Source organism: Chiloscyllium plagiosum, unplaced genomic scaffold, assembly GCF_037043375.1.
Source record: "Chiloscyllium plagiosum isolate Xiang-an unplaced genomic scaffold, Cpla_swu_hap1 HiC_scaffold_21, whole genome shotgun sequence".
In the NCBI taxonomy this organism is placed as follows: Eukaryota; Metazoa; Chordata; class Chondrichthyes; order Orectolobiformes; family Hemiscylliidae; genus Chiloscyllium; species Chiloscyllium plagiosum.
In genome coordinates, this window is record NW_028270159.1 from 20,739,221 (window position 1) to 20,766,118 (window position 26,898).

The 26,898-nt window shown below is 45.5% G+C and overlaps 1 protein-coding gene across 7 annotated transcripts in view; it reads left to right on the forward strand.

The window, feature by feature from the left end:
• The window catches only part of garnl3 (GTPase activating Rap/RanGAP domain like 3), a 451,733-nt gene that overhangs the window by 47,992 nt on the left and 376,843 nt on the right, over window positions 1-26,898 (forward strand). For 4 of the 7 annotated variants that reach the window (XM_043720249.2, XM_043720252.2, XM_087998393.1 and 1 more), the window contains exons 1-2: window positions 14,877-14,953; window positions 18,163-18,232. In XM_043720249.2, the coding sequence (XP_043576184.2) occupies window positions 14,892-14,953; window positions 18,163-18,232 (132 nt within the window). In that variant the 5' untranslated portion in view covers window positions 14,877-14,891. Of the gene's footprint in view, window positions 1-14,440; window positions 14,803-14,876; window positions 14,954-18,162; window positions 18,233-26,898 lie in introns of those variants that run through there. The other 3 variants (XM_043720250.2, XM_087998395.1, XM_043720251.2) reach the window with 2 other exon arrangements.

A 26,898-nucleotide genomic window follows, 5' to 3' on the forward strand; every position in this document is an offset into this window, starting at 1 on the left:
CATATCCCTCTAAACCTTTGCTATTCATGTTCCCCTGTCTAAATGTCTTTTAAATGTTGTAACTGTACCTGCATCTACCACTTCCTCTGGCAGCTCATTCCATATGTAAACCACCCTCTGTGGAAAAAATAGCCCCTCAGAACCTCCTCTCACCTTAAAAATATGCCCCCTAGATTTGAACTCCTCTACCCCAGAGAAAAGACCTTTGTTATTCATGTTATCTATGCCCCTCATGATTTTATAAATCACTATAAGGCAACCCCTCAACCTCCTGTGCTCCAGTGAAAAAGGTCCAGCCTCTCCTTATAACTCAAACCTTCCAGTCCCAGTAGTGTCCTTGTGAATCTTTCCTGAGCCCTCTCCAATTTAATAATATCTTTCCAAAGCAGGGCAACCAGAACTGGACACTACTCCAGACTAGACCTCACTAACATCCTGTACAACCTCAACATGATGCCCCAACTTCTGCACTCAATGATCTGAGAAGTGAAGGCAAGCATGCTGACCTCCTCCTTAACCACCCTGCCTACCTGTGATGCAACTTTCAAAGATCAATATACCGAAACCCCAGGTCTCTCTGTTCAACAGTACTATCGATAAGCTGGATTAAAAGCCAGTATCCATACTTGGGTGGGGAGATACCATGAGCATGAAGGTGGTTCTCCCAGAATAAGGCTAGCCCATTGCACTTTGGGTCTGCAGGGACCTGTGATGCCTGGAAATGCTGGATACTTGACTCCAAAGTGGCTGTCTGGGCCGCATCACTCCATCACTAACAATTAGGAGGTACAGTTGGTAAGTTTGCAGATGACCCCAAAATTGGAGGTGTAGTGGACAGATTACAGTGAGATCTTGATCAGATGGGCCAATGGACTGAGGAGTGGCAGATGGAGTTTAATTTAGATAAATGTGAGGTGCTGCATTTTGGGACAGTAAATCTTAGCAGGACTTATACTGTTAATGGTAAGGTCCTAGAGAGTGTTGCTGAACAAAGAGACCTTGGAGTGCAGGTTCATAGCTCCTTGAAAGTGGAGTCAGGTAGGTAGGATAGTGAAGAAGACGTTTGGTATGCTTTCCTTTATTGGTCAGAGCCTCGAGTATAGGCGTTGGAAGGTAATGTTGTGGCTGTATAAGATATTGGTTAGGCCACTTTTGGAATATTGCGTGCAATTCTGGTTTCCTTCCTATCGGAAGGATGTTGTGAAATTTGAAATGGTTCAGAAAAGATTTCCAAGGATGTTGCCAGGGTTGGAGGATTTGAGCTACAGAGAGAGGCTGAACAGGCTGGGGCTGTTTTCCCTGGAGCATCGGAGGCTGAGGGGTGACCTTATAGAGGTTTATAAATTCATGAGGGGCATGGGTAGGGTAAATAAACAAGGTCTGTTGCCTGGGATGGGAGAGTCCAGAACTCGGTTTAGGGTGAGCGGGGAAAAATATAAAAGAGACCCAAATGGCAACTTTTTCACGCAAAGGGTAGTGCGTGTATAATGAGCTGCCAGAGGAAGTGGTGGAGGCTGGTACATTACAACATTTAAAAAGCATCTGGATGGGTATATGAATAAGAAGAGTTTGGAGGGATATGGGCCGGGTGCTGGCAGGTGGGACTAGATTGGTTTAGGATATCTGGTCGACATTGACGAGTTGGACCAAAGGGTCTGTTTCCGCGCTGTACATCTCTATGTTCTAAGACTCTAATTTGAATTTGGCATCTTGCTGTCTACCTCACTATGACCTCTATTGAATGAGATGATGTTGCAATGCAGGGTGATCCCCATATCCACGGAATTGTTTTCCACGGTTTCAGTTACCCGCAGTTTACCGTGGCTGGAACACATTATAAGGAACATTCCAGAACCAGGGACAAGGAAACTGCCGAGAAGATAAATTTCCCATTGAAATTAATGGGTTCACACCTACCCAAGGGCTTCTGCGGTAGGTCCTGGAACGTATCGCCCTTGGGTACAGAGGGACTACTGTACTTGCATGGTGGAAATGCACTAAACCAGCTGCAGAAAATTCATTACAAACAGAGGCACCATTGATAATTTTTAATGACTGCCAATCAACCTTTCTGGTTCTGAAAGTGAGCAGTTCAGAAAGTGGAGTCTCTTTCCTTCAGGTATTAGTTATTTGATTGAGATTTCTAAAAGTGTTGCATCAAACAAAGGCATTTGGGTTTTCCTTTCTCGCTCTCTTTAATCTAATGTATATTTCCCACTCCATATTTCAGTTTGCACCTGATTTAACATGAATTCATCCATGATAATTTAGATTTCCTTCTCAAGCCTTCCTTTATTAGTTTCTTAACTTAGAAATTTGAATAGACAAGGTGATACTGGGGTCCCTGATTTACAAATGTCTGACTTACGAACGCTCGTGCTGACGAACATAATCCCATACAGTAGGTGTAATTAGAAAGAGCATTTCCTATATTTACAAATAGCTTTTCATTGTCTTTCATAGTGTACCAACTTGCGTACAAATTGATTTGTGAAAGGACTCCAGAACTGAACTCCTTCACAACCTGGGAAAGGACTCCTTGTATATAGTTAGGCGAAAGTGAGGACTGCAGATGCTGGAGATTAGAGTCAAGAGTTTGGTATTGGAAAATCACAGCCGGTCAGGCAGCATCCGAGAAGCAGGAAAGTCGACGTTTCGGGCAAAAGCCCTTCATCTGGAATCATATAGTTATATATATATTGAATATAATTGCTTGTCCAGTATCTCTTGCTGTAATGTTATTAGTTCACACTTCTAATAGATTATTTAAAACCTAAAAGTCCAATAAATTTTAAATTCTCAGTGTTATAATAAAATTTGTACCTTGCATTGCTGAATTCTGCTGTGGAGAACAAAAACATTTTTAAAAATGTGAAATAAGATCAGGAGGAGATATGTATGGATTATTTTACCTGGCTCATGAAGTCCATGGCTCATCATTGGCTTCAATGCTGCTTTCCAGACCATGCCCCTTGATTGTCTGAAAAACCAAAAATATCTCTATTTTCAACCATATTTCAGCCGCTTGACAATGGCAATACACAAATTTGAGAGGTAAAGAATTCCAAAGTTTCTCAATGCTGTGGTTCTGTTCGCCGAGCTGGAAGTTTTTGTTGCAAACGTTTCATCCCCTGTCTAGGTGACATCCTCAGTGCTTGGGAGCCTCCTGTGAAGCGCTTCAGTGGTGTTTCCTCCGGCATTTATAGTGGCCTGTCCTTGCCGTTTCCGGTTGTCAGTTTCAGCTGTCCGCTATAGTGGCCGGTATATTGGGTCCAGGTCTATGTGTTTGTTGATGGAGTTTGTGGATGAGTGCCAAGCTTCTAGGAATTCCCTGGCTGTTCTTTGTTTGGCTTGCCCTATAATGGTAGTGTTGTCCCAGTCAAATTCATGTTGCTTGTCGTCTGCGTGTGTGGCTACTAGGGATAGCTGGTCGTGTCGTTTCGTGGCTAGTTGATATTCGTGGATGCGGATCGTTAGCTGTCTTCCTGTTTGTCCTATATAGTGTTTTGTGCAGTCCTTGCATGGGATTTTGTACACTACATTAGTTTTGCTCATGCTGGGTATCGGGTCCTTAGTTTTGGTGAGTTGTTGTCTGAGAGTGGCTGTTGGTTTGTGTGCTGTTATAAGTCCTAGTGGTCGCAGTAGTCTGGCTGTCATTTCAGAGATGTTCTTGACGTATGGTAGTGTGGCTAGTCCTTTGGGTTGCGGCATGTCCTCGTTCTGTTGTCTCTCCCTTAGGCATTTGTTGATGAAATTGCGATGATATCCGTTTTTTGCGAATACCTTGTATAGTTGTTCCTCTTCCTCTTTTTGCAGTTCTGGTGTGCTGCAGTGTGTTGTGGCCCTTTTGAACAGTGTCTTGATGCAACTTCAACAAACACATAGGACCTGGACCCAATATACCGGCCACTATAGCGGACAGCTGAAACTGACAACCGGAAGCGGCAAGGACAGGCCACTATAAATGCCGGAGGAAACACCACAGAAGCGCTTCACAGGAGGCTCCCAAGCACTGAGGATGTCACCTAGACAGGGGACGAAACGTTTGCAACAAAACTTCCAGCTCGGCGAACAGAACCATAGCAACGAGCACCCGAGCTACAAATCTTCTCACAAACTTTGAAAGTTTCTCAATGTTTGAAATGAAGATATTTCTCCTCATCTCAATCCCAAACCTTATCCAGAAACAGTGCCGTTGCGTTCCAGATTCCACTGTCAGGAGAATAAACTTCTTTGCTTCCGCTCTTTCAAGTTCCTTCAGATGTTGCTTGCTTCAGGAAGATCATCTTTCAACTCCAGAGAATATAGACTCAATTTACTCAACTTCTCATCATAGAATACCCTTTCATCTTAAGTAACACTCTATTGAACGTTCACTGAAAAAGCGCTAATGCAATTTCACGTTAAGTTCTGTGTAAATCTTAGATTCCTAAATTATTCAAGCTATTCAATTTACTTTATCTATAGAACAAAAAGCAGCTGAGTTTTAGAAAGGTCAATGAAAGGAATGACCAAGGGCCAAAGCCTGGACATGATGACATTTGATTTCCCAAATCATTATCTGCAAGTCCTATTTCAGATTGACCCGTGGTAGACTTGTGTCTGATGGAGCAGGCACAAGTGGTTTCTCCCTGAAAGTGTGGTTGGAGCTAAATGAGATTGTCTTTTTTTTTCTGATCAGCGAGTGTTGATGACCTGTTTATGGGATTATGATACAGTCGGAGGTCCTCTGGCTGCACATTGGTGATATTAGCTGCAATGATCCTCAGTGTAAGCATTTTTTTTAGATACCATATGTAAGGAAATCTTGAAATATTAATAATATTGTACTATTAAAGGTGCTAAATAAATGCAGTTTATTATTGATTTTTGCTTCTTGCTGTTTGGTCAGTTATATCAATTAAACAACTCACTAAAGTAGGTGGCTCCACAACTATCCCCATCCTCAACGATGGAAGAGCCAAGCAGATCAGTGCAAAAGATAAGGCTGAAGCATCTTCAACCAGAAGTGCTGAGTGAATGATCCACCTCTGCCTCCTGCAGTGGTCCCCAGATACTAGTCTTCAGCCAATTCAATTCACTCCATGTGATGTCAACAGTTAGAGACACTAAATTGTGCAAACGCTATAGGTCCTGACAACACTCCGGCAATAGCAATTAAGACTTGTGCTCCGGAACTTGCTGCTCCCTGGACAAACTGTTCCAGTACAGTTACAACACTGGCATCTACCCAGCAATGTGGGAAATTGCCCAGGTATAGCCTGTACATAAAAAGCAGGACAAATTCAACCCAGGCAGCTACCACTCTGTAAGTCCACTTTCGATCATCAGTAAACTGATGGAAGTGTTAAAAGCAGCTCGTGCAAAGCAATAATCTGCTCAGTGATGCCCAGTTTGGGTTCCACCAGGGCTACTCAGCTCCTGCCCTCATTACAGCTTTGATTCAAACTTGGACAAAAGAGCTGAATTCCCGAGGGAGGTGAACGTGACAGCCCTTGACATCAGGGCTGCATTCGGCCACTTGTGGCATCAAGGATACCTAGCAAAGCCAGAATCAGTGGGTATCAGGGGACAAACACTCTGCTGGTTGGAGTCATACCTGGCACAAAGGAGATAAAAAACAAAGAACAAAGAAAATTTACAGCCCAGGAACAGGCCCTTCATCCCTTCAAACCTGAGCCGATCCAAATGTACTGTCTAAACCTGTCGGTCAATTCCTAAGCATTTGTATCCCTCTGCTCCCCACCTACTCATGCATCTATCCAGACCCATCTTAAATGAATCTACCTGTGTTGGCAATGCATTCCAATTGTCCACCACCCTCTGTGTGAAGTACTTGCCATGTGTATCTCCCTTAAACTTTCCACCTCTCACCTTGAAAGCATGACCTCTCTTTATTGAATCCTTCACCCTGGGAAAAATGATGATTATGGTTGTTGGAGGTTGGTCATCTCAGTTCCAGGACATCTCTACAGGAGTTCCTCGGGGTAGTGTCCTAGGCCCAACTATCTTCAGCTGTTTCATCAATGACCTTTCCTACATTCATAAGGTCAGAAGTGGGGATGTTCACCAATGATTTTACAATGTTTAGCATCATTCACGACTCCTCAGATACTGAAGCAGTCCATGTTCAAATGCAACAAGATGGTGTCAATATCCAGGCATGGGCTGGCAATTGGCAAGTAATATTTGCACCATACAAATGACAGACAATGACCATTTCCAGTAAGAGTCAAACTAATCACCGCTCTTTGACATTCAATGGTGTCTCATTCACTGAATCTTCCACAAACAACATCCTTGGAGTTACCATTGACCAGAAACTCAATTGGACTGAACAAATAAACACAAAGGCACAAGAGCAGGTCAGAGACAAGGAATACTGTAGTGAGCAACTCACCTCCTAACTCCCCAAGGTCTGTCCAGCATCAGCAAGGCACAAGTCAGGGGTAGGAGAAAGTGAGGACTGCAGATGCTGGAGATCAGAGCTGAAAAATGTATTGCTGGAAAAGCGCAGCAGGTCAGGAAAGGGCTTATGCCCGAAACGCTGATTCTCCTGCTCCTTGGATGCTGCCTGACCTGCTGCGCTTTTCCAGCAACACATTTTTCAGCACAAGTCAGGGGTATGATGGAATACTCCCCACTTGCCTGGATGGGTGCAGCTCTAAGAAACTTGACACCATCCAGGATGAAACTGCCTGCTTGATTGGCATCAAATCCATCCCTTCCTCCATTGATGGTCAATAAATGCACTGCACTGCACAAAAGACCTCTAGGCAGCACCTTCCAAAGCCATGACCACTTCCATCTAAAAGGACAAGAGCAGCAGCTACATGGGAACACCACCAGTGCAAGTTCCCTTGCAAACCACTCACCATCCTGACTCGGAGGTATCTCACTATTCCTTCACTGTTGCTGAGTTAAAATCTTGGCATTCCCTCCCCAAAGGGCATTGTAGATCAACCTACAGCACATAGACTTCAGTGGTTTGGAGCTCACCACCACATTCTCAAGGGCAACTATGCATGGGCAATAAATGCTGGCCAGCCAGAAACACCCACATCCCAAGAATGAAATTTAAAAATCTTCACCATTAAGTTATAGACTCATAGGACAGAAATAGACCCTTTAGTCTAATCAGTCCATGCCAACCATAATTCCAAAGTAAATCAGTCCCACCTGCCTGCACCTGATCCATATCATTCTAAACATTTCATATTCATCTACTTATCTAAATGTCTTTTAAACATTCCATCTACCACTTCTTCTGGAAGTTCATTCCACACGTGAACCATTCACTGTGTGAAAAAATTGTCCCTTATGTCTTTTTTAAATCTTCCTCTCTCACCTTAAAATATATGCCACCTGATCTTGAAATCACCCACCCGAGGGAAAAGACACCTGCCATTCTCCTTATCTATGCCCTTCATTATTTCACAAACGTCTATAATGTCATCCCTCAGCCTCCCAAGCTCCAGTAGAAAAGTCCCAGCCTTTTCACCTCTTTATAACACCAACCCTCCATTCCCAGTAACATCCTGGTAAATCTTTTCTGAACCCTCTCCAACTTAATAATATCCTTCCTATAATATGGCAACGAGAACTGGACACAGTACTCCAGAAGAGGCCTTACCAACATTCTGTACAACCGCAATGTAATGTCCCAACTCCTGTACACAAAAGTCTGGGCAATGTAGGCAAGCATGCTAAATGCTTTCTTTACCATCCTAAATGTGATGCAAACTCCAAAGAACTATGGACCTGATCCCCGAGGTCTCTCTGTTCTACAACACTGCTCAGGGCCCTACTCTTAATTGTATAAGTCCTGCCATTGTTTGTTTTACTACAATACAATACCTCGCATTTGTCTAAATTAAACCAATCTGCCACGCTTTAGCCCATTGACCCAGTTGATCAAGATCTCTGTAACCTTAGATAACCTGCTTCACTGTCCACCATACCACCAATCTTGGTATCATGTACAAACTTACTAATCTTATCTCTTAGATTCTCATCTACATCTAAACCACTTTGCAGATTATGGCCCTTTCTTCCTCTTTATTTCTGGGACTATAGTAGTGCTGACCATGCTATATTTATTGCCAATCCCTACTTAACCTGAGAAGATGTTGAGGGCAGCTGCTGTCTTCTTGCACTCAGCTATTGTCTGGAACAAATTTGTGATAATGTCTGGAGCAGAAGATTTTGATGGAACACACACTGAACAGATTGTTGGTAAATAATTGGACTTAAATGGCATAATTGATAACTTTTCTCATCACATAATGTAGAACAGTAATTAGCTGAGTCAGAGTGAATCTGTTCTTAAGGATTCTTGAGCAACTGTTTACATTGATGGGTGGAAAGGAAAAGAGGTAATCCAAATGAGGGTGTAAAAGGAACAATGTAAGAGTATGAGAATAGGTCTTCAGAGAAACGGGGTTAATGGTTGAGTCTTATATGACTCTTCCTATTCAGAACTCTGGGGTTGCATTGGACTTAAAAGGTTAACTCTGTTTTCTCATCACAGACATTGCCAGATCTGCTGGGTTTCCCCAGCACTTGCTGTTTTTATTCCCGATCTCCATATCTGCAGCACTTTGCTTTCTGTAAGAATAGATCAGTGGTTAACAGGGAAAGGAAGCCAAACGTTTGTTAGAAGCATGTAAATAATAGGTTAGTCAAAGAAATGGTGGATTCTTCAGGGACCAAAATGGAGATCTAATAGAATTGCTGCAGTTTGGAAGCAGGCCATTTAGCCTGGACCAGCACTCCCACCCAATCCCTGCAATTCCCATGGCTAACCCACTTAGCCTGCACATCCCTGGACACTTTAGTATGGTCAACCCACCCATCTTTGGACTGTGGGAGGAAACCAGGGCACCCAAAGAAAACCCAAATAGATACAGGGAGAATGTGCAAACTCCACGCAGACAGTCACGCAAGGGTGGAATTGAGCCCATATCCCTGGCACTGTGAGGCAGTCGTGCTAACCACTGAGCCACCGTGCCATACCTGATTATGTCAAGGCATGACTTTGGTGCTAAATGCATACTTTGCACCTATCCTCACTATAAGAGAGGAGGATGCGCAGTGAAGAATGAGGGAGTAGTAATAATGGATCAACCAGAGGTTGATCAAGGGAACCCCATAAAAGGTTATAAAAACAAAACACTACCAATGGTGGAAATCTGAATCAAACGCAGAAAATTTTGGAAGAACTCAGCAGGTATTGCAGCATCTGTGGAGAAAGAGGCAGTGTTAATGTTACAAGTCCAATATGACTCTTAGAAATACAGCACAGCACAGCAGTACAGTACAGCACAGAAATAGACCCTTCAGTCTGACTCATCCATGCCAACCAGGTATCCCAACCCAATCTAAACCCACCTGCCAGCATCTGGCCCATATCCCTCCAAACCCTTCCTATTCAAATACCCATTCAGATGCCATTTAAAAGTTGTAATTGTACCAGCCTCCACCACTTCCTCTGGCAGCTGATTCCACATATACTCCACCCTCTGTGTGAAATAGTTGCCCCTTAAGTCTCTTTTATATTTTTTCCCTCTCACCCTAAACCTATGCCCTTTAGTTCCAGTCTCCTCGACACCAGGGAAAAGACTTTGTCTATTTATCCTATCCATGCCCCTCATGATTTTATAAACCTCTATAAGGTCACCCCTCAGCCTCCGACGCTCCAGGGAACACAGCCCCAGCCTTATAGAGTCATAGAGTCACAGAGATGTAAGCACGGAAACAGACCCTTCGGTCCAACCAGTCCATGCTGACCAGATATCCCGACCCAATCTAGTCCCATCTGCGAGCACCCAGCCCATATCCCTCCAAACCCTTCCTATTCATATACCCATTCAAATGCCTCTTAAATGTTGCAATTGTACCAGCCTCCACCACTTCCTCTGGCAGCTCATTCCAAACACGTACCACCCTCTGTGTGAAAAAGGTGCCCCTTAGATCTCTTTTATATCTTTCTCCTCTCACCCTAAACCTATACCCTCTAGTTTTGGACTCCTCGACCCCAGGGAAAAGACTTTGTCTATTTATCATATCCATGCCCCTCATGATTTTGTACACCTCTATAAGGTCACCCCTCAACCTCTGACTCTCCAGGGAAAACAGCCCCAGCCTGTTCAGCCTCTCCCTATAGCTCAAATCCTCCAATCCTGGCAGCATCCTTGTAAATCTTTTCTGAACATCTTTCCAATAGGAATGAGACCAGAATTGCACGCTATATTCCAGCAGTGGCCTAACCAATGTCCTGTACAGCCACAACATGACCTCCCAACTCCTGTATTCAATACTCTGAGCAATAAAGGAAAGCATACCAAACACATTCTTCTCTATCCTATCTACCTGCAACTCCACTTTCAAAGAGCTATAAACCTGCACTCCAAGGTCTCTTTGTTCAGCAACACTCCCTAGGACCTTACCATTAAGTCCTGCTAAGATTTGCTTTCCCAAAATGCAGCACCTCGCATTTTTCTGAATTAACTCCATCTGCCACTTCTCAGCCCATTGGCCCATCTGGTCCAGATCCTGTTGTAATCTGAGGTAACCCTCTTCGCTGTCCACTACACCTCCAATTTTGGTGTCATCTGCAAACATACTAACTGTAACTCTTATGCTCACATCCAAATTATTTATGTAAATGACAAAACGTAGAGGACCCAGCACCGATCCTTGTGGCACTCCATTGGTCACAGGCCTCCAGTCTGAAAAACAACCCTTCACCACCACCACCCTCTGTCTTCTACCTTTGAGCCAGTTCTGTATCCAAATGGTTGGTTCTCCCTGTATTCTATGAGATCTAACCTTGCTAATCAGTCTCCCATAGGGAACCTTGTCAAATGCCTTACTGAAGTCCATATAGATCACATCTACTGCTCTGCCCTCATCAATCCTCTTTGTTACTTCTTCAAAAAACTCAAATCAAGTTTGTGAGATGTAATTTCCCATGGACAAAGCCATGTTGACTATCCCTAATCAGTCCTTGCCTTTCCAAATACATGCACATCCTGTCCCTCTGGATTCCCTCCAACAACTTGCCCACTTATTTAACCTCTCCCTTTAGCTCAAATTCTCCAACCCTGGCAACATCCTTGTAAACCTTTTCTGAACCCTTTCAAGTTTCACAACATCTTTCCAATAGGAAGGAGACAAGAATTGCACACAATATTCCAAAAGTGGCCTAACCAATGTCCTGTACAGCTGCAAATGACCTCCCAACTCTTGTACTCAATACTCTGACCAATAAAGGAAAGCACACCATACGCCTTCTTCACTATCCTATCTACCTGCGACTCCACTTTCAAGGAGCTATGAACCTGCACTTCAAGGTCTATTTATTCAGCAACACTCCAGAGGACCTTACCATTAAGTGTATAAATCCTGCTAAGATTTGCTTTCCCAAAATGCAGCACCTCGCATTTATCTAAAATAAACCCCACCTGCTACTCCTCAGCCCATTGGCCCATCTGGTCAAGGTCCCGTTGTAATCCGAGGTAACCTTCTTCGCTTTCCACTACACCTCCAATTTTGGTGTCATCAGCAAACTTACTAACTATATCTCTTAAGCTCACATCCAAATAATTTCCAATTCTCTCTTTACAAATGCTGCCAGATCTATTGAGTTTCTCCAGCATTTTCCATTTTTGTTCCCCATGAAAGGTTGGCGGGGCGGCATGGTGGCTCAGTAGTTAGCACTGCTGCCTCACAGCGCCAGGGTCCCGGGTTCGATTCCTGCCTCAGGCGACTCTCTGTGTGGAGTTTGCACATTCTCCCCGTGTCTGCGTGGGTTTCCTCTGCGTGCTCCGGTTTCCTCCCACAATCACAAAGGTCAGGTGAATTGGCCAGGCTAAATTACCCATAGTGTTAGGTGCATTAGTCAAGGGTAAATATAGTGTAAGGGAATGGATCTGGGTGGGTTATTCTTTGGAGGGTCGGTGTGGACTTGTTGGGCCAAAGGGCCTGTTTCCATACTGTAGGAAATCTAATCTAATCAGAACTCCAAACCAGAAAGGTCACATGGTCCAAATGGATGCAGACTAGATGACTGCAGGAAGTAAAGATGGGAATTTTGTTAACTCTGGCCTCAGTCTTGCAGTTAGCCTTGGATAGGTGATAGCACTCAAGAACTGGAGGGTTTCAAATGTTACACCCAGTCACTATGGGCTTATCATCCTAATGTCAATGGCAGAGAAACGTTAGAGACAATAATCCAAGACAAAATTAATTGATGTTTGGGAAAGTAGGGGTTAATAAAAGGAAGCCAGCACAGATTTGTTTAAGGCAAATCATGTATGACTGACTTGATTGAGCTCTTTGATGAAGTAATGGAATAGTTTGATAAGAATAGTGTAACTGATGTTGTCTATACACAGTTTCTGGAGGCATTTGATAAAGAATCATGTCATGGATTTGTTAGCAAAATGAAGACATAATTGAAGGGGCATGGCAACATAGATACAAAACAGGGTCAGGGACAAAACACAGGTGGTAAAAGCTGATTTTCAGTCTGGTAGGATGATCTACTGGTGTGTCTGGGGGTATGTATGAGGACACTGGTCATTTTGATACATATTGATGATCTGGAATCAGGTACACAGAACATCATTTGAAAGTCTGCAGATGATATAGAACTCTGACATGCCGTAAACAATGAAAATGATGAAGATACTTAGGAGAACAAAGATAGATTAGTAAAATGACACACAAATCATTAATGAAATTTGACACCAAGAAGTGTGAATTTTTACATTTTGCTGGAAAGAATGTAGAGAGCCAATGTGAGGTATATGGTTTAATTTTCAAGTGGGTGCTGGAACAGCAAGGCATGGACTGTATGTAGATAAATTATTAAAGGTGGTAGGAGAAATGAAGGACAATTTCCAGTGGCACAAGTTCTGGTAACCAGAGGACACAGATTCAAGGTGTTTGGCAATAGAAGCAGAGGTGAGATGGGAAACCCTTTTTACACAGCAAGTTATTGTGATCTGGAATGCACCTCCCCAGATGGTGATACAACCAGAATCAACAATATCTTTCAATAGAGACATGGAAGTAGAGCCATTTATGATACTTTGCTGAGAGAACAGGAGAGTCGGATTAATTGGATACGCCTTTGAAGAGTTGGCATAGACACAAGGTCCTGTGCTGTATCTCTCTATGGACTCTAAGATAATTTTATAGCAGGACAAGAGCACCTTGACTCGGGAGGCAAGTACTTCTGGTAAAGAGGTCTTCATCTCTGTATTTGACATCATTTATTGTAGAAGAAAGAAAAATGATCCAAAGAAATTGGAATTAATATAGCACCAGTCATCACCTCAGGACACTTCAACATATTTCACAGCCAATGAAATGCTTTTGAAGTAGAATCATGACACTTAATTTGTACAAGCCACATCTCAGAAACAGCAGTGAGTGTATTGGTGATGTTGGTTGAGGGATGAATGTTGGAAAGGATTTGATTAGAATCTCCCTGTTCCTTAGGTAGGTCTGTAGGATCAGTGTCTTCTTCTGGCGAGGCAAACATTCCTTGGTTTCATGTATCATTGTCAATCTGACACCCTCAGCAGTGCAATGCTGTATCAGTAAGTACAGCTGTGATGCCTAAAGCACTCCTGTTCAATTTTGCAAACTGTTTTGTGAATATTGAAAAGTGCAGTTTGCCGTGAATTTGTTCTGTTCTCAAGTCACCTTACTCTTGCAGATGGGCAGCCCTTAGCTATTCGTTAACTTGGTAGGTTGGTTTTCCAGACTGCCTGGGTAATATGAATCATGGATCTGAAAGCAGGCGTTGGATAGTGTGGTTCTTGGACTAAGCTAGCCCTGCCCCAAATCCCTTAATGGGTTTTCTTACCACTCTGACTGCAACACAAAATACAACAGGCTGGTGTAGTGTCTAATGCTGCATTCTTGGTTCCCCCAAACATTTTTTTTGACAGTTGGGAAACATGGATTAAATGATGTAGATCTGGAGGGGACCATTGAACATAGAAAGAAATGAACGAATGTGAATGCTTGGGACTTATTTTGACCGAAACACAATGAAAACCCAGGAACATTTTGCAGCATCCTGACTGACAAATGTGCAGGTATCTCTCCAACAGCTGTCAGTCAAAATATATCCAGCGCAAAGATCTGGAATGGATACAGTGGGAGTTCCGCCAATCGGTGGAGGCGGTGGGCGGGACACTGGGGCGCGGAGCACGCCGGTAGTTGTAGTCCTTCTACACGTGCCCACTTACGTTTCCCAAGGCAGTGCCAAAGGGCCAGAAACTCCAAAAGGGCCGGCTCTGGGAGGCGCTTCAGGCTGCAGTGTGGCTGAAGGGGTGGGGCAGAGTGTTGACACTTTGTGAAGGGGTGTGTGCCTGTTATGTATTGAGAATGAAGTGCTGAAGCACAGAGTCCACATTCACTACTTAAGATGTGAGCCACGTTTTGTCAGCTCTCATTACTCTGCTATTATTTGAACTGGGGCGGCTCACGTTTGCTAATGCGTCGCCTCTTTTTATGTTGTTTCATTCTTCTGGGCATTTCATTGCTTCTGCCGTGCGGTGCTGGAAACATATTCACTTCCAACACCCGCAGTGGGGGGATTTCTCACCGAAAAATAACTCTGCAGAATTGAACGTGAAGTTACATTTTTTTTCCATTTAAAACTGCAGCAGATGAAATGTCCAGTTCCATTGACTAGAACTGGTTGTTTTGATCGAGAAACGCGTGCATGGATATGAGCAGTGCGGATACAGCTTCCACTAAACTGCTGAGTCTCACACAACGGTAAAACAGATTTCAATATTATTTTTAATCTCTGCTTTCATTCTGCCTGTTTGGGAATAAGCGGGCGCCTCGCCACAGATCGCCTTAACATGTTGAATCAGGTTTGCGGTTCCCGAATGTTGCTCGAGGTGCCAAGGCAGACGACCCGAAGGTATTGTCAAAATACTGTCTGCTACTTTGTTATCGATACAGACAGAGAAATAGCAGCCCTCTGCGCTGAGGAGCAAGCGAGAATTCTGCACTTTTTCCACCATTTCTTCTTGTTCCCTTTCAGACGCGAAACTTTGCTGTTACAGGGTTAAGGGAAATACCGTATTATTTCAAGCAATCAAGGACAAATATTTATTTTCGGATGGCAGACAGGTGTTTTATTATTAAAAAGCAGGCCCACAATCAAAGTGGGCGTAGTGTACTGAAGGCTGAATGCTACTACACTCCATCAATGAACTAACTTGCTTGGTGGGTGAATTGCACGGTTTTATTTCTCTCCAGTGCGGATGTACGGTAATGTACAGTAGACACCAATAGCAAACACGAACAGTTTGTTTTGAGGTCTCTTTTTAATAGTACGGTATAATCATAACTTTCACTTCGCATTATTCAGAATTTACCCATCCTGGGAATGTTTTATGTCATTCCTACCACCTGTAATTTTCTTAACGATCAATAATAATAATCTCTAAGTAATTTGATTAGGGCTATTATTCAGCATTATGTCTTTGTACACCTAATTGTACCACATTTGCATACTAAACGGTGGCTTGTAATATCTAACGCGCGTTGCAATAAAAAGGAGGGGAGGGTATTCCCCCCTTTGAACGTGAACTTGACAGAGTCCTGTGGACATTTATGTTAGAAATCTCTTTATTAGATAACCTTGCTTTTTGAATGGACTGGATCCATTTGATGATTAGACAGATTTTATGAAATATTTTACAAGATGCAGTGTTACTAACATGTTGTTTAACAGTAAGGGGTTACTAATGTAATGCTTCAAAAAGGTTTAGCAATTGTTATTTACCATATTTCCATTTCCAGGCTCATTAATGTGCGATACAAATATAAGTTGCTGCTAAAGGCATAACTGTTAGTGGAAACTATTTAAATTACTCGTTGTTCGATATTTTTAAAAATCACATGGGAATATTGTCTAATGCCTAGCTGCATAAGATTCAAACATGTTTTCCCTGACAGGCAAGCTTCATTGAAAAACAGACTCCTTGTTTTTGAAACCTAGCAGGAATTGAGCTCCCCTGATGGGTCAGAGCATAATTACAGTGAGATACAACTAAGCTGTACAGGTCAGGAGGGTCTGGGGTCTTATGTCTGCCCATGCTGTGTAAGCTGCTGCATCTCTGGGTTGGAAATGGGAAATGCTGGCCAACCAGGTTCCCTACTGCTTCCCAGTCAGTGACCTCTGCTGGAAGGCTCTGCACTGATATTTGCTGAAGGTAGATATGTATATGGCTGTTTATTGAAGAAAGGTTTGACTTTGATTCCCTCCAAGCAAACTGAAGGACTGTTGGAACCTATTGAACAATGCTCTGCATAAATCAGTGCTTTCAGGAGAGGAGAGACAAGGGAAGAATGCAAGAGTCAAAAAAATTCCATTTGATCACAATGCTTATAGCTTAAATAGTTTTGCAGATGTGAAGCTGATGCCACTTTGAATGTAGTTCAAATGTAATTGCCAAATAACAAGTGCTTTTCCAGCTTTTTCAAATGTTTTATGTTTGCTTAATTCCTGAAGAAGGGCTCATGCCCGAAACGTCGATTCTCCTGCTCCTTGGATGCTGCCTGACCTGCTGCGCTTTATCAGCAACACATTTTCAGCTGTTTGTTTAATTAGTATTGTTCAGACAAGAGTGACAGTTATAGTTATGAGCAGTTATTTCAGCCCCTTCTCTTGTCCCTCCCTCAAAATGTTCAAAACCATATACTTGCTTTAGATATCATTCATTGCTCATGCTTACATAGTTGGACCACATTCTCCTTGTTCCAGCACTGTCATTCTCCCTGCCAAGATATTGGTGGAACAAATGAGCATTTCTGCATTGATCCCTCTCTCAGTGAAGCATTGGTCAAGTCAGCGCAGCCTGCAGAAAAGGGCATCATTCCAGCAGCCACATAAGGTTTTAGGAACACAGCAGAAGGGGGTTTTTCCTTGGCAGACAAAGAGGGACACCTTATTGTACCAGCAACCTTTTTGTAGCATCTATCCATATCTGCCGATAAAACCAGGGATTTCCTTTTTAAACCGGGCCTGAGATTTACTCAGAATTGCACTCAATGATAAAAAAAACTGCAGCGCATGAATCTTCTGATTTCTCATCCAACTCAAGAAGCACAAAATCTTCATATAAAATTCCTTTCGTTTATCAGCAGTCATTGTGCAGATATCATTAACCTTCACAGTTCACCTCAGTGTTGCAGGAGACTGCAATTGCAAACACTCGGGAGGTTGCTTCTGCTGAAAGCGTTCAGGTTTGTTGACATTTTTATTGCCAAGTTGGCCACTCTTAATATGCCTGTGAGTGGGACTGCCTGACAAACTGTCAGTCCAGTTGCCCAGTGTGTCTTAATCAGCAACACAGTGGTTAACATTTGCAAATGTTATCAAGCTCGGAGTGATACTTGAAGCGCCAGTGCAAAATGTAGCCAGCATTTTGGATTCAATCAGTTCAAACTTTTAAAAGCAACAAATTTAAAAAGGTGGGAGGTGGGGGAATGAATAATTTAATTCTAATACAAACACAAGGGGAGCAAATGAGTTACTATTAATGACCAAGTATTCAATCTTTTTAAGTCTCTCTGACTTATGTTGTTAGGCGATTGCATAGGACACAATGTCTTTTAAACTGAAGGAATGGACCACAATTAGCTGCTCCTTCCAGAAGCTTCGAGAAGCAGAGTAGTATCACCTTTCTGGAAGTTAATTGAAGCAAAACAGGGCAGCAAACAAGTTGGCTAAAGTAGGTTATGTACACATCAGCCAAACCAGCTCACTGCGGGGTCCCATTTCCCAAGATAAGATTCTCAAATGAAATTACTATTGAGCAGAATCCTCGAAACCTTTATCGATACATTAACGACATTATATTTAATTGAATCACTGGTTTCCATCTAAAGCCTCACACGATCCAGATTGGTCCTTTCTTTGGAGGGTGGGGGGTGAGGGGGGTTAATTATGCAGCAAAACGCAGCAACTGATGCTGTTTTCAGGAAAAGCCTCATTGCTTTCGCTTCGGAGACCATGCCATGAGTGAACTGCTTGAGCTGTACCAGCTGGCAATGAGCAATTTTGCATGAGAGGTCTGGTGGCATTGGATTTGTTTCACTGATGAAGTGTTTCTCTTCCAGCTCTGCCTCTGAAGATCTGGGCTGCCGGCGTGGGGAATTCAGCAGGAAGCACTATGGTTCTGTGGAACTGGTAAGGCGAGAGGTTTCACCGTGACCGAGAATGACAATTGATTAAAAAGGATGGAAAAGTTTATTTGCCGAAATGCTGCTCTTTATTGCATATAGTGTCCGGTTAATTTCAATGCAAAATGGAATTATTGCATGAACAATATTTCCATTGACTTTATGGCTGTGAAATCATAAAACAAACGATGTGAATTTGCAAGCCTAGATGGAGAGATCATGTTTAGTTATGTTTTATAAATCAAAATATTAAACATTTGGTCTTTGCTAGTGTCACTTGCAAATTCAGAGCTAGATTTGAACAGTTAATGAGATGTCATGAAAAACACGCAATAAGCTGCAGGGCAGTCAAAGTACAATATATTTTGCATCCTAGTCAACCTTATGCAAACTCATGGATTTTCATATAAACTGTTGATATAATATTAACCCTTTGCATTGATGAAGTTGAGCTGTTTTCAGAGGTTGTTTGGAAGATATTGCTAAATAACAGCAGTTCATAATTGGTGGGATATAGCAAAGGAAGTCACAATTTGAGGAGCAGAATTTGTACGATGCCTTTATTCTCAGAATTCAGTCTTGTTCTCTTCCTGTGTTGTGGATTGGTTCCTCTCTTCTTCCTGCTCTTGTTTGACAAAACAGAGGTTTTGAACTTAAAAAACTAAGATACATTGCCAATTTTGGTGTATACTTGATAGTTTGCAGATATGCATAAAAGAATTAACTAGTGTTGGAGGCTGGGACAATTGCAACATTTAAGAGGCATCTGGATGGGTATATGAATAGGAAGGGTTTGGAGGGATATGGGCAGGGTGCTGGCAGGTGGGACTAGATTGGGTTGGGATAACTGGTCAACATGGACAGGTTGGACCGAATGGTCTGTTTCCATGCTGTACATCTCTATGACTCTATGACTAGACAGGTTTTCTTGAATTCAGCAAGTATTGGATTAGTGATAGAAAACATCCAGTTCAAACATGTAACTCTCTGTGGTGGGGTCTTCCTAGATGTTGCATCTCCATTCCAATGGACAAGATATGTGGACTCAGACTGAAAATTGTCATTTTTTTAATAGTTTCAGTTTTCTTGCTTCAGTTAATACTGTCATCTTTCAAAATTCCAATATCTGTCTTCAACCAATAAATTTAAAATAATATTTGACACAAGAATCTTCATAGTATTTGTTGCAAGCAATTGTGTGGTTATTTATAAAGCACTAAACACAAATAACTAAAGTTGCAGGGATGAAAACAGAATAGACTGCAAGCAAAAGTATTAGTTTAAATAGCAAACCTCTCAAAGATTCGTGATTTATGATGATTATCAACATTGAGCTTAACCTTTCTTATAAAATATGACAGCCATATTTTCCCCTTTGCTGGCTTTTGTGGATGTGCATAAACAACAGTCCATTAGCTGGGGAAGGTGCCAATATTCTGAAGATGGCTCCTGTTCAAAAGTGATTTTGGGAAAATTAACAAAAATGGTAAGAGCTTGTTTCTTGCCGGAGCCTTGGTTGAAAAGTCAATCACAAACAATTAATACTAAATTACATAGTGCTCGAGGTGTAAGGAGCAAGGCACAAAACCAGATTTTCCAGTTGGTGGCGGGAATCAAAGGGAGGGTCAATTCCAGCTGACCTTCCTATCTCTGTTGCTTATCTTCTGGAATGTGGATTTTTAATGGGGCTCTGATCTCAATGCTTTGCCACCTAATTAGTGGCTGGTGCGGGGAGGGAGAACACACAGGGAAGATACCCTCGATTCAGATTGCCAAACTTTGCTGTCTGTTCTTAAAAAAAAGTGAGCGGATCTTCATCTCTCTGGGCAGATCGAGAGCTAAAACCTGGAATGCGGTTGCAAGAGATGTGTTCTCAACATTTAATTGCTGCTCAGTAGAATGCTTTTGTCCAAACTTGCATTTTTTCCTATCAAATAAAACTATTTCAGCTCTTGGTATCGACCAGCACGGGGCTGGTCAGACCCCTGACAGCTGCCCACCTGAATGAAAAGCTCAGAAAGTGCCCTTTTTGTAGCTTCTGAATGACCTCAACACGACAACTTAGCCAGGTGGGCAATTTCACTTTCCTAGCCGACTCCACCTCTCAAATTCTTCACGAATGCAAGTAGAGCCAGGAACGGAGACAGCTATCCAGCACACAGGGGATTTGTGCCTTTCATTTAGCCCGTTTGCCTCCCACAAATGATGAGAAAATCTGACCCATGGCATTATTTATCTGAATTAATGGGAGGATTCAAAGGCAGCACCACAGTGGCAACAGAAGTGAATGTTCCTCAAAGTATGAATCCATACATGCCAGCCCTCACTATCCACCTGATTCCTGCAGCTTCCTGCTCTGAACGCTATCTATATTATATGGCAACAGCAGCCACTTATTGCCAAAGCTCCTTTGGATCGCAGTGTGGAAATAGGTAGACTATAAAGTTGGGTGGCAGCACTGAAACAAAAATAAATTTCATTTATAAACCACCTTTAAACTTCCAACACTGACCTGGAATAGAAACGACGCTGCTATTTGAAGTTTTACGCTAGGATGGAAAGAAGTGATCAAAAACTAACCCATGGGATGCACATTCAGCTGGCTTTACAAGATAGGAAACACAGAGGTCCTGAGGTGAAGCTGTAAGGAATCAGATCTGACGGTGGGAAAAGCCTGCAATCTAAGATGAAATAAAGGAAGGGCCGAGGTGATGCGTCCCCATTTAGAGGATACTCAGAACCACAGAAGTATTATGCCACAGAAGAGGCCATTCAGCCCATAATGTCTGCACCAGCTCCTCAAACGAGCATCATTGCCAATGTCCTGCTTTGTCCCCATAATCTTTCACGCAGTTTCTCTGCAAATAATCATCCAGTGCCCTATTTGAATTCCTCAATTGAATCTGCCTCCACCTTTGATCCAGGAAGTGAAAACATTTTATCACACCTCACCCTTATTTATTTCTTTTGGAAATCACTTTAAGTCAATGCCCTCTCATGTTTTGAAATCTGCAGGAGGGTCACTGGACTCAAAAACTTGCCTCTCCTTCCTCTGCACAGATGCTGCCAAACCTGCTGAATTTCTCTAACAATTTCTGTTTATGGCTTAGATTTCCTCTCACAAGCAGGAATACCTTCCCCATATCTAGTCCATTGATAGATTTTGAAAACATCTAACAAATCTCGTGTCAGCCTTCTGCTCTCCAAGGAGAACATTCCCAACTTTTTCAATCAATTCTCAACTCCAGCTTTCTTGGAACTATACCTATAAATCAATCCTGTACTCTCTCCAATGTCTTAACTTCCTTCTTTGCCCACACTGAATCTGCAGGAATACAACACCTGAGAATCTACAGGAATACTGCACGGGAGAATCATCAGCAGTACTGCACAGGCGAATATCCAGCAATACCGCATGGGGGAATGTCCAGCAATACAGCACGGGGGAATGTCCAGTAATACAGCACGGGGGAATGTCCAGCAATACCGCACGGGGGAATGTCCAGCAATACCGCACGGGGGAATGTCAAGCAATACAGCACGGGGGAATGTCCAGCAATACCGCACGGGGGAATGTCCAGCAATACCGCACGGGGGAATGTCCAGCAATACCGCACGGGGGAATGTCCAGCAATACAGCACGGGGGAATGTCCAGCAATACCGCACGGGGGAATGTCCAGCAATACCGCACGGGGGAATGTCCAGCAATACCGCACGGGAATCTCCATCAATACAGCAGGGGGGAATGTCCAGCAATACCGCATGGAGGAATGTCCAGCAATACCGCACGGAGGAATGTCCAGCAATACCGCACGGAGGAATGTCCAGCAATACCGCACGGAGGAATGTCCAGCAATACAGCACGGGGGAATGTCCAGCAATACCGCACGGGAATCTCCATCAATACAGCACGGGGGAATGTCCAGCAATACCGCACGGGGGAATGTCCAGCAATACCGCACGGGGGAATGTCCAGCAATACAGCACGGGGGAATGTCCAGCAATACCGCACGGGGGAATGTCCAGCAATACCGCACGGGGGAATGTCCAGCAATACCGCACGGGAATCTCCATCAATACAGCAGGGGGGAATCTCCAGCAATACCGCACGGGGGAATGTCCAGCAATACAGCACGGGGGAATGTCCAGCAATACCGCACGGGGGAATGTCCAGCAATACAGCACGGGGGAATGTCCAGCAATACCGCACGGGGGAATGTCCAGCAATACCGCACGGGGGAATGTCCAGCAATACCGCACGGGGGAATGTCCAGCAATACCGCACGGGGGAATGTCCAGCAATACCGCACGGGGGAATGTCCAGCAATACCGCACGGGGGAATGTCCAGCAATACCGCACGGGAATCTCCATCAATACAGCAGGGGGGAATGTCCAGCAATACCGCATGGAGGAATGTCCAGCAATACCGCACGGAGGAATGTCCAGCAATACCGCACGGAGGAATGTCCAGCAATACCGCACGGAGGAATGTCCAGCAATACAGCACGGGGGAATGTCCAGCAATACCGCACGGGAATCTCCATCAATACAGCACGGGGGAATGTCCAGCAATACCGCACGGGGGAATGTCCAGCAATACCGCACGGGGGAATGTCCAGCAATACAGCACGGGGGAATGTCCAGCAATACCGCACGGGGGAATGTCCAGCAATACCGCACGGGGGAATGTCCAGCAATACCGCACGGGAATCTCCATCAATACAGCAGGGGGGAATCTCCAGCAATACCGCACGGGGGAATGTCCAGCAATACAGCACGGGGGAATGTCCAGCAATACCGCACGGGGGAATGTCCAGCAATACAGCACGGGGGAATGTCCAGCAATACCGCACGGGGGAATGTCCAGCAATACCGCACGGGGGAATGTCCAGCAATACCGCACGGGGGAATGTCCAGCAATACCGCACGGGGGAATGTCCAGCAATACCGCACGGGGGAATGTCCAGCAATACCGCACGGGGGAATGTCCAGCAATACCGCACGGGAATCTCCATCAATACAGCACGGAGGAATGTCCAGCAATACCGCACGGAGGAATGTCCAGCAATACAGCACGGGGGAATGTCCAGCAATACCGCACGGGAATCTCCATCAATACAGCACGGGGGAATCTCCAGCAATACCGCACGGAGGAATGTCCAGCAATACCGCACGGGGGAATGTCCAGCAATACCGCACGGGGGAATGTCCAGCAATACCGCACGGGGGAATGTCCAGCAATACCGCACGGGAATCTCCAGCAATACAGCAGGGGGGAATGTCCAGCAATACCGCACGGGGACATGTCCAGCAATACCGCACGGGGACATGTCCAGCAATACCGCGCGGGGACATGTCCAGCAATACCGCACGGGGACATGTCCAGCAATACCGCGCGGGGACATGTCCAGCAATACCGCACGGGGGAATGTCCAGCAATACCGCACGGGGACATGTCCAGCAATACCGCACGGGGACATGTCCAGCAATACCGCACGGGGACATGTCCAGCAATACCGCACGGGGACATGTCCAGCAATACAGCACGGAGGAATGTCCAGCAATACAGCACGGGGGAATCTCCATCAATACCGCACGGGGGAATGTCCAGCAATACCGCACGGAGGAATGTCCAGCAATACCGCACGGGGGAATCTCCATCAATACCGCACGGGGGAATGTCCAGCAATACCGCACGGAGGAATGTCCAGCAATACCGCACGGGGGAATGTCCAGCAATACAGCACGGGGGAATGTCCAGCAATACCGCACGGGGGAATGTCCAGCAATACCGCAGGGGAATCTCCAGCAATACCGCACGGGGGAATGTCCAGCAATACCGCACGGGGGAATGTCCAGCATTAGAGCACGGGGGAATGTCCAGCAATACAGCACGGGGGACTGTCCTGCAATGCAGCACGGGGGACTGTCCAGCAATACCGCACGGAGGAATGTCTAGCAATACCGCACGGGGGAATGTCCAGCAATACAGCACGGGGGAATGTCCAGCAATACCGCACGGGGGAATGTCCAGCAATACCGCACGGGGGAATGTCCAGCAATACAGCACGGGGGACTGTCCTGCAATGCAGCACGGGGGACTGTCCAGCAATACCGCACGGAGGAATGTCTAGCAATACCGCACGGGGGAATGTCCAGCAATACAGCACGGGGGACTGTCCTGCAATACAGCACGGGGGACTGTCCTGCAATACAGCACGGGGGAATCTCCAGCAATACCGCACGGGGGAATGTCCAGCAATACAGCACGGGGGAATGTCCAGCAATACAGCACGAGGGAATGTCCAGCAATACAGCACGGGGGAATCTCCAGCAATACCGCACGGGGGAATGTCCAGCAATACAGCACGGGGGAATGTCCAGCAATACAGCACGAGGGAATGTCCAGCAATACAGCACGAGGGAATCTCATGCAAAACAGCACGGGGAATGTCCAGCAATACCGCACGGGGGAATGTCCAACAATACAGCAAGGGGGAACGTCCAGCAATACCGCACGGGGGACTGTCCAGCAATACCGCACGGGGGAATGTCCAGCAATACCGCACGGGGGAATGTCCAGCAATACCGCACGGGGGAATGTCCAGCAATAGAGCACGGGGGAATGTCCAGCAATACAGCACGGGGGACTGTCCTGCAATGCAGCACGGGGGAATGTCCAGCAATACCGCACGGGGGAATGTCCAGCAATACCGCACGGGGGAATGTCCAGCAATACAGCACGGGGGACTGTCCTGCAATGCAGCACGGGGGAATGTCCAGCAATACCGCACGGGGGAATGTCCAGCAATACCGCACGGGGGAATGTCCTGCAATACCGCACGGGGGAATGTCCAGCAATACAGCACGGGGGAATGTCCAGCAATACCGCACGGGGGAATCTCCAGCAATACCGCACGGAGGAATGTCTAGCAATACCGCACGGGGGAATGTCCAGCAATACAGCACGGGGGAATGTCCAGCAATACCGCACGGGGGAATGTCCAGCAATACAGCACGGGGGAATGTCCAGCAATACAGCACGGGGGAATGTCCAGCAATACCGCACGGGGGAATGTCCAGCAATACAGCACGGGGGAATGTCCAGCAATACCGCACGGGGGAATGTCCAGCAATACAGCACGGGGGAATGTCCAGCAATACAGCACGGGGGACTGTCCTGCAATACAGCACGGGGGAATCTCCAGCAATACCGCACGGGGGAATGTCCAGCAATACAGCACGGGGGAATGTCCAGCAATACAGCACGGGGGAATGTCCAGCAATACAGCACGAGGGAATGTCCAGCAATACAGCACGGGGGAATCTCCAGCAATACCGCACGGGGGAATGTCCAGCAATACAGCACGGGGGAATGTCCAGCAATACAGCACGGGGGAATGTCCAGCAATACCGCACGGGGGAATGTCCAACAATACAGCACGGGGGAATGTCCAGCAATACAGCACGGGGGAATGTCCAGCAATACCGCACGGGGGAATGTCCAACAATACAGCAAGGGGGAACGTCCAGCAATACCGCACGGGGGAATCTCCTGCAATACCGCACGGGGGACTGTCCAGCAATACCGCACGGGGGAATGTCCAGCAATACCGCACGGGGACATGTCCAGCAATACCGCACGGGGACATGTCCAGCAATACCGAGCGGGGACATGTCCAGCAATACCGCACGGGGGAATGTCCAGCAATACCGCACGGGGACATGTCCAGCAATACCGCACGGGGGAATGTCCAGCAATACCGCACGGGAATCTCCAGCAATACAGCACGGGGGAATGTCCAGCAATACCGCACGGGGACATGTCCAGCAATACCGCACGGGGACATGTCCAGCAATACCGCACGGGGACATGTCCAGCAATACCGCACGGGGGAATGTCCAGCAATACCACACGGGGAATGTCCAGCAATACAGCACAGGGGAATGTCCAGCAATACAGCACGGGGGAATGTCCAGCAATACTGCACGTCGGATGTCCAGCAATACCGCACGGGGGAATGTCCAGCAATACAGCACAGGGGAATGTCCAGCAATACAGCACTGGGGAATGTCCAGCAATACCGCACGGGGGAATGTCCAGCAATACCGCACGGGGGAATCTCCAGCAATACAGCACAGGGGAATGTCCAGCAATACAGCACGGGGGAATGTCCAGCAATACAGCACGGGGGAATCTCCAGCAATACAGCACTGGGGAATGTCCAGCAATACCCCACGGGGGAATGTCCAGCAATACCGCACGGGGGAATGTCCAGCAATACAGCACGGGGGAATCTCCAGCAATACAGCACTGGGGAATGTCCAGCAATACCCCACGGGGGAATGTCCAGCAATACCGCACGGGGGAATGTCCAGCAATACAGCACGGGGGAATCTCCAGCAATACAGCACTGGGGAATGTCCAGCAATACCCCACGGGGGAATGTCCAGCAATACCCCACGGGGGAATGTCCAGCAATACCGCACGGGGGAATGTCCAGCAATACCGCACGGGGGAATCTCCAGCAATACAGCACTGGGGAATGTCCAGCAATACCGCACGGGGGAATGTCCAGCAATACCGCACGGGGGAATGTCCAGCAATACCGCACGGGGGAATGTCCAGCAATACCGCACGGGGGAATGTCCAGCAATACAGCACGGGGGA